Source organism: Salpingoeca rosetta, assembly GCF_000188695.1.
Source record: "Salpingoeca rosetta unplaced genomic scaffold supercont1.9, whole genome shotgun sequence".
NCBI classification, from domain to species: domain Eukaryota; class Choanoflagellata; order Craspedida; family Salpingoecidae; genus Salpingoeca; species Salpingoeca rosetta.
The window spans coordinates 142,828-151,318 of NW_004754925.1; the positions used below are offsets into that span (position 1 = coordinate 142,828).

An 8,491-nucleotide genomic window follows, 5' to 3' on the forward strand; every position below is an offset into this window, starting at 1 on the left:
GTGTGTGTGTGTGTGTGTGTGTGTGTGTGTGTGTGTGTGTGTGTGTGTGTGTGTGTGTGTGTGTGTGTGTGTGTGTGTGTGTGTGTGTGTGTAGCTGTGCGTATGTGTGTGCGGTTGGCGCTTACGGCTGCGAGAACGGCTGCGGCGGGGGCGGCCGCGATCCCTGTAGGAATCAACAGCACAGCACGTGCATGTCGCGTGAACGCATGAACGCATGAACGCATGAACGCATGAACGCATGAACGCATGAACGCATGAACGCATGTCTTCCCCTCATCACGATGCACAGACAAACCAACGAACCAACGAACCAACGAACGAACAAGCAAGCAGGCTGTTCAAAATGCAGACCTTGCGCCGCCGAGGTAGACACCGGGAGTCGGGGTGTGTGGCCGCTTGGTGGCGGAGTAATCGACGCGGATGCTGCGGCCATCGAGCTCGCTGCCGTTGAGCTTGTCGCGGGCAGCATCAGCGTCGTCCTGCCGCTTGAAGGTGATGAACCCAAACCGCCGCGACTCGCCCGTCTTTCCACATGCAACGGACGGGTGGTAGGGTGGAGGGGGGCGGTGGTGGTGTGTTGCATGAGACCCGCAGTCGCGTGAGCGCACACTTAAACACACACACACACACACACACACACACACACAAGCACACACATGCACACACACACATGCACACACACACACACACACTTGCACAGATACGCAGATACGCGCACACCAACACTTATGCAGGCAAGATCTTGGCGCTGCAGAGGTCAGACGTCTGTCACAGGTAACCTCACGATGTTGACTCTCACCTTCCTATCCCTGACGATGATGACACGATCAAGGTCGCCAAATTCGCCAAAGCACTCCTCAAGTGCATGCTCGTCCGTGCGGTCGTGCAGACCAAACACCCCCAGCACACACGACGGCTCCGGGTTCTCCTGCAACAAAGGTGGGCAGTGTCAGGGGGTGGTTTTGGGGCAGGGCGTCAGAGAGGTGGGACACAAGCAGAGAGAGGGGAACACACGCACACGCACACGCACACACACACACGCACGCACGCACGCACGCACACACACACACACACATGGACATACACACACATATACACACACATATACACACGTGCGAATGCACGGAGAGGTACAGCAACCATGTGTGCGTGCATGTGGGCGGATGTGTATCGAGTAAGTGAAGAAGGGTGGTGCAGGGGTGTAGGTGGGTTGCGCACGGCATTGGCGCCAGGCTGTGCCGCCAACGTACGCGCTGACGCTGCGTGGCGCGCCGGGGCCTGAAGCGGGAGCCCTCGGGGCTGAAGCGGCGGCGTGGCGGCGAGTCGCGATAGCGCCGCCGGGGTGGGGTTCTGCTGCGGTATCGGCGGCGCCGCGCAGGCGACCGGCTGCGGCTGCGCGAACGATCACGGGAGCGGCTGCGGTTGCGGCGCTTGGGGACCTGATTCTGATTTCTAGGATGGCGTGAGACTAACATACGGCGCATAACTACCTGTGATCACACCCCCGTTAACGCAGCGCGTGCCCTGCAGGATTGCAAAAAACGCGCTAGCTCGAGCGTGCCGACACCACCCGTTTCAGCTTAACAGTTGCATTAAAGGATTCCGCCTCTAATAAACGGGCTACGGCTGCGGCTGCGAGGTAGGTGGGGCTCCGGCTGCGGCTAATGCTCCGACTGCGGCTGCGGCTGCGAGGGGGAGGTGTGCGACTGCGACTTCTTGGCGTCGGACTGCGGCTGCGACTTCTGCTGCGTGGCGCGGGGCTACGGCTACGGCTCCTGCTGCGCGGTGCAGGGCTGCGGCTGCGGCTGCGATCCCTGTATTGAACGAGTGGATTTGTCACGTGAGGTTGAATCACACCATGGTACCATGTTCGAGGCAGAGCAGGGTTGTGCGTATGGTTTCTCAACGCAAGGCTTGCCCGTCGGTACATTGAGTATGTCCAGCCGTACCTGGTGTCGTCCATGTCACGACTGCGGCTGCGGCTGCGGCGACCGTCTTCTGTCAGGGGTGCAATGAACAGAGGCGAGCGCATGTGAGGGGAGGCTGTGAGAGCAGGCATGGGCGCACGAGCCAGATTATGATGAGACGGTGAAGAACAGACGGCATGCGGACGACAGGTGCGCACAGTGGTACCTTGTGGACGTTCCTCGTCGCGTGCGGGTGGTGTCTGAGTCGACAAAACCAAGCAGCAGCAACAGAACAAGCGCAATTGTGTGGGATTGCAGGTTAGGGGTAAATGTGTACATGGGGAGCAAGGGGTACGAGAAGCAAGGCAAGGGCCGCGCGTTGCATTGCTGGCCATGTCAGTCTCAGCACCGCACACAACAACAACGACGACGCAGCCGCACCACTCACGCTCATCTTGACTGCTGCTGTGCTGCTGCTGAACACACGAGAAGAAAGCGAAGCGAAAAGGAAGTGCACACTGGTCGGCTTGTGGTGTTTTTTTTTTTTTTTTCACGTGCCGCCAAATTTGAACTTTGTGGTGGTGGTGTGTGTGGTTGTGTGTGTGTGTGTGGTTGTGTATGTTGTGTGTTGTGTGTGTGTGTGTGTGTGTGTGCTTCTCTCGTCATGTTCCTCTTGCCTTTTTTGTCATTTTCTTTCCTTCCCATGGATTCCTCCCACACAGCAACGTGCAGCTGCTGACATCTTAGCTTTTCTTGATACAACACTCTCACTAGCTCACTATCGCTACTGTGTTACTTCCATCAACCTCGAGCCGACAGGACAGCGCGCGAGACACGCTCAGATGCACTCCCCGCCACACGGCGGAACGCACGTTATTGATTTCCTGATTTCGAATGCCCTGGCCACGCCGCTTTCAACAACAAAACAGCGGTCATTTATTGGTTCAATTCAGTACCTACCATGGTGATGAACGAGGCTCTGCCTTGCTCTGCTGGCCCGACAAGCCCACGTAAGCAACACCACACAAAAACCAAACACAACGTACACAACGCACGCACACACATACACACAACGCACACACACACACACACACACACACACACACACTCGCATTGCATCAACTTGATCTGTTGCGTCTGTGTCTGTGTCTACCAGCCCGTCGCACAGCACCGCGCCTGCGAGGCGTCGCTTGCTGCTGCTGCTGCTGCTGTTGTTGTTGTTGTTGTTGTTGTTGTTGTTGTTGTTGTTGTTGTTGTTGTTGTTGTTGTTGTTGCTGCTGCTGCTGCTGTTGTTGTTGTTGTTGCCCCTCGTGGCGCGGGCGCACCTCCCGCCACATTGGGGGCGGCAATCCGAGCACGCGCCGGAACCGGTTCGTCGCCGCCGCCGCCGCCCACAGCAGCACCCCAATCTACAGCACATAAGCAGCCAGACAGCGCATGAGCGCGGGTGAATAGCAGAGGGCGTGTGGCGCAGGTGAAACAGACCAGTGAGCACACGAACACACGAACACACACACACACACAAGAGCAAGCAAACACAGACAAACACAGACAAACACAGACAACACACACACACAGGCACACACAGGCACACACAGGCACACACACACGACCAAATCACAGGCGGTGGTACAACATCTGACCGCCACGTGCTCGGCGACAACGGCTGCTGCTGCTGCAAAGATGCCGGCAACAAAGGTGGCGTGCGTCACGCGCGGACACTGCACACACACAAGGCAACGGAGATGAGGAGAAAGGGTTTGCGTGGTGAATGCAGTCGTGCTTGTGGGCGCTTGTGTGCGTGAAAGCGCGTATGCATGCGTGTAACAACAGAAGAAGAAGAAGAAGAACCAAGCAATATCATCACGGCTTTCGGTGCTGTTGCAACGTCTCAGGGCAAATGGCAGGACCACACACGTCGTTGATTGATCGACGCAGGACCACAGCAAACGCCTGAGCACCAGAGCAGCAGCAGCAGCAGCAGCAGCAGCAGCAGCAGCAGTGGAGATTGAGGTGACAAGACAGGAGCGAGAACAGAAGCAAGAGCATTGGCTGATCGATGAGGTGTGGAACAGGATGGCAGCAATGCGTCCGAGGCAAAACAGCCACGTACACACGCACACACACACACACACACACACGCACATACACACACATACACACGTGCAAACACACACAGACACACACACACACGCACCTACACACACATACACACGTGCACATACACACACATACACACGTGCACACACACACACAGACACAGACACACAGACACAGACACACAGACACACACACACACACACACACACAGACACAGATAGAGCACACGCACGCGCGGCAAAGCAACCCCCTCCCCGCTGCTCACCGCGTGCAAGGGGACGAGGACCAAGTTGGCGCGGAGGGCGCGGTCGTGGATGCTGCGGCGGAAGAAGTGCGTGTGCGCCTGGAGAATATCTGGGGGAGAGTTGGGCGAGGGCCAGCGAATTCTCTCCACCGTTGGGGAGCGCAGAGCCACGTCGACTGCGCCAATGACCACAGCCGCGTTCAGCACCGCACTGGGCAGCGCGAATGGGGTGCATGAGTGATGTCAAATGGCGTCAGTGAATGAGTGAATGAGTGAGTGAGTCAGTGAGTGCGTGAGTCAGTAAATGCGTGAGTGAGTGAGTGAGTGAGTGAGTGAGTGAGTGAGTGAGTGAGTGAGTGAGTGAGTGAGTGAGTGAGTAAGTAAGTGAGTGTTGGGATGTTGTGGTGGGAGAGCGGCGGGCACAGTGAGGGGCACAGCACACCAGCAGCAATGGCACGGATCATCTCACGGCTCGGTGGCGAGGGCGTCGAGAATGGTGTTGGCGTCGTAGGTGCCCTGAGCACAGGAGTAGCGGCAGGAGGGGGAGGGGCATGAGAACGACAATCCAGCAGGGGAGGGAGGGGGAACACATATCGGTTCATATACGCGTACAGAGAACCAGGCAACACGCCACAGAGGGCAAGACACACAGGTAGTCACACACAGATACGCAAAGGACAGACACACAGACACACACAGTACAGCACAATACAGTACGGTACAGTGCAGTGCAGACAGACCGTGGCCATGGCGATGTAAGGGAGGGCGTAGAGAGGGGACATGGATACGGCGGGGGTGAGCATGGCATACACGCTTGGCGATGTATCACCAACGATGGAGCGACGCGCAACATATGCCTGCACCGAGCGAATAGAGCAGCATGTGATGCAGAGTGGAGTGGGGCGAAGGGCAACGGGCATGAGGGCAGGAGGAAAATGCGTTGAGCAGAGGACAGATGGCATGGAGAACTCAACGACAAGCGAGAGGCAACGTGTGATTGCTCTTCACAGACACACACACACACACAGACAGACAGACACAGACACAGAAACAGAAACAGACAGACACACACACACACACACACACACACACACACACACACAGACACACACAGACACACACACAAACAGCACCTGCAGTTTGATGTGGGCGTCCTTAAATGCAACGATGGCGTCACATACAATGCCGGATCCAAGCACGACCAGCCACTGCACCGCAATAGGAAGCAAACACTCGAACCGTGAGAGACACGCCAGGCCACACACATGGGCTTCAAGCCTCCCTGCACACACACACACACACACACACACACACACGTCAACAACGACGTCTGAAAAGTCCTGTCTGAGTCGTGGTGCCTGGCAAAGAGTGGAGGCGAGTCAAACAGATGAGGAGAGGCAACGTTGGTGGGGAGACGAGGTTTAGTCGTGAGTGGGGTCTCAGCAAGGAACGGGGTCAACGAGGTTGCAGCACACACACGCAACGCCGCTTGCACACGCACCAGAACGTAGTGCCGAAACAGTTGAAACGCAGATGAGATGGCAGCGCCTGCCAGGAAGCTGTGTGTGTGTGTGTGTGTGTGAATGTGATGGCCGGGAGTCCAAGCGCAACATGGTACGCAAAACAAACACGCAAACAAGCGCAAACAAGTGTGAGGACAGCTTGAGCAAACGCAACAGCATAATCGCTATGGGAGGAGGAGCGATGGGCAAGACAACAAGGCAACAGCAAGTCGTACCAGGTGTTGGCACAACTGTACTCCAGCTCACTCACCTGGCGATTTCAATGCCCGCAAACCCCAAGGCAAACAGTTCCTCTGCCATCGTGAATTGCAAAGTGCTTGGTGAGAGCAAAGGAGGACGAGCAAGACCAAGCCCGAACGCACAACGTATCGAACGTAGCAATGGTACACGCGCATGCACACACAGACAGACAGACAGAAGCAGACACACAACACTCACAGACACACACATACACATGCAGACACACACACATACACATGCAGACACACGCACATACACATGCAGACACACACACACGCTGTGGCTCACGTTGGCGAAGATGGGCTGGGGTGTGCCGTTTGAGCGTGTGCAGCACATGCTTGTAGGTTCGTTCGATGGATGGTTCTGAAAGTTCACGGCGGTGGTCTGACAAAAGCGGTTGCAGCCTGGTCACAGCGTTTGCTGCTGCTGCAGCCGCAGCCGCAGCCTCGGCGGCCACAGACTTTCTCCTGCCGCCGCCGCCGCCGCCGCTGCTGCTGCTGCTGCTGCTACCGACACCACCGACACGGCTCCCATTGCCGTTTGTGTCGCCTTGTCTTTGTGGCGGCAGCAACTGCTGTATCCCAAGCAGTGTCATTGTTGGCGATTCGTGAATGATTTCATACGAGTTTCGACGGACTTCGAGCCCTTGTTTGAATTGCGAGCCAAGCGCGACGGATCAACCAACCACTCACTCTCAGCCTTCCCAACAACCAACCTCCCACCTTGCTTGCTTGCTTGTTGGTGTTTGTTGCAGCCTGTGTTCCTGCAGAGTGCCGCAGTCAGCACGATGGCGAGCAAGACCGGTGATGACGTGGTCGTTGACGAGGACGTCGCGGAGGATGTTGGCTACATTGATGTGATGGAAGATGGTGATGGCGACAGCAGCGGCTTCAAGCACGAAGGCAGCCCATCACACGACGAGGCATCCACCACAACATCCACCGCAACGCAACCCGGTGATCCAGGCACTGTGACATCAGCATCAACACGAAAGACACGGGACAAGGGGCCAAAGCAACAGGCAACCGAAGGAAAGAACATGAAAGGGACTCCCGCCACCACGGGTCGACGCACGAGCGGCGCCGACCTCCTCAAGAAGATGCGCGTGGTACGTCCCTGCATGTCTTGCTGGCCAGGCATTGCGATCGCCTGTGACATGTCATACCATCGCCTCTTGCACACCTGATTTGGTTACTATTGCGTCGCCGCTGCATACCTGCTTGATTGCTCACACGCTCACACTCTCACACGCACGAGCAGAACTTGAAAGGAAAGCTGATGGACACAGACATGGACTACGTGCTTGGTGAGCCACGGTTGTTGTGTCGTTGACACATAGTGCAAGCGTTTCTCCCATGTCATGGTCAATTCCCCTTGGCCAGCGGCCTTGCTCATTCTACTGCGTGCACTCGATCACACGCGTTGCAGCGAGCCTGCAGTGGGCACGTCCGCCATTTGGCGTGCTGTGTACAACCATCAAGAATGCCCCGCATGCATGGCTGGACGAGTTCTTGTCACGCGACGGGCTTGTCGCCATCGTCTCCGCCATCCAGGTTACAGTTCAATCACCGCCTTGGATCTTTCTTCACGTGCATGCATGTTCGTGTGTGTGTGTGTGTGTGTGTGTGTGTGTGTGTGTGTGTGTGTGTGTGTGTGTGTGTGTGTGTGTGTGTGTGTGTGTGTGTGTGTGTGTGTGTGTGTGTGTGACTATGATTCTGGGCGGAACCTTTTGCTCACCACTACTCTCTGCCCGCTGCTCCGTGCTCTCCTCATGTCAGAACATGATGGGGGACGACAGCCCGAGCCTTGACCAGGCGGTGCACATTGAGCACGGTGTGCGCTGCGTGTCTGCGGTGATGAACCACCGCGCCGGTATCGACGCCCTCATTGACGGCGGACAGCCCGCGGTGCGTGCGTGTGCATGTGTGTGCTGGCTTTGTATTGCTTTTGAGGGGATCTCATCTGCGCTCTCGTCGCCCCTCACACTTCACGACGATGGCTGCTGCTGTTGCTTGTTGTTCAGATCAACAACCTGACGGTGCTGCTTGCGGCGAAGCAGCCTGTGGTGAAGAAGCTGATATGGGAGCTGCTCTCCGTCCTCTGCATGTACTCCTCACACGGTGCGAACTCGTGACGGCACACATGTCAATGCTAGCAGCATCCCTCTCCACGCACACACCTTCAGCCACAGCAGCTTAGATTCACCATCTGATGCCCCCCTCCTCTCTCCGCCAACGTTCACATCCACTTCCCCCCTCAAACACACACACACACACACACACACACCACACCCACACCACACACACACACACACACACACACACACACACCCCACCATACACATACACACACACACACACTCACACACACTCACACACACGCAGAGTTCACACACTCACAACCACACACACACACACAATAATAAGTGAACATGTGATGGCGCAGTTTCTCTGTATTGGGAAACAAAAACACACAGA

The 8,491-nt window shown here is 56.5% G+C and overlaps 2 protein-coding genes across 2 annotated transcripts in view; one reads left to right on the forward strand and one right to left on the reverse strand.

The window, feature by feature from the left end:
* Positions 1–338: 338 nt before the first annotated feature.
* On the reverse strand, positions 339–6,655 carry PTSG_12099 (uncharacterized protein; the record flags this gene model as incomplete). Its single annotated transcript, XM_004994772.1, has 19 exons — positions 6,303–6,655; positions 6,025–6,067; positions 5,753–5,810; positions 5,568–5,609; positions 5,385–5,459; positions 4,992–5,108; positions 4,721–4,767; positions 4,273–4,462; positions 3,825–3,860; positions 3,551–3,628; positions 3,074–3,316; positions 2,679–2,818; positions 2,317–2,383; positions 2,134–2,167; positions 1,950–1,998; positions 1,625–1,814; positions 1,251–1,445; positions 800–928; positions 339–524 (listed from the first exon to the last, which is right to left on the reverse strand). Exons 1-19 carry the CDS (start codon positions 6,607–6,609, stop codon positions 339–341), a joined length of 2,226 nt encoding a protein of 741 aa, XP_004994829.1. The 5' UTR covers positions 6,610–6,655.
* A 146-nt stretch (positions 6,656–6,801) lies between these two features.
* PTSG_12100 (uncharacterized protein) overlaps positions 6,802–8,491 on the forward strand; it is a gene marked incomplete at its 5' end in the record, with an annotated part of 7,882 nt that continues 6,192 nt past the window's right edge. The window contains 5 exons of the mRNA XM_004994773.1: positions 6,802–7,122; positions 7,275–7,320; positions 7,443–7,567; positions 7,793–7,921; positions 8,038–8,134. Of these exons, the coding sequence (XP_004994830.1) occupies positions 6,802–7,122; positions 7,275–7,320; positions 7,443–7,567; positions 7,793–7,921; positions 8,038–8,134 (718 nt within the window). The remainder of the gene's footprint in view (positions 7,123–7,274; positions 7,321–7,442; positions 7,568–7,792; positions 7,922–8,037; positions 8,135–8,491) is intronic.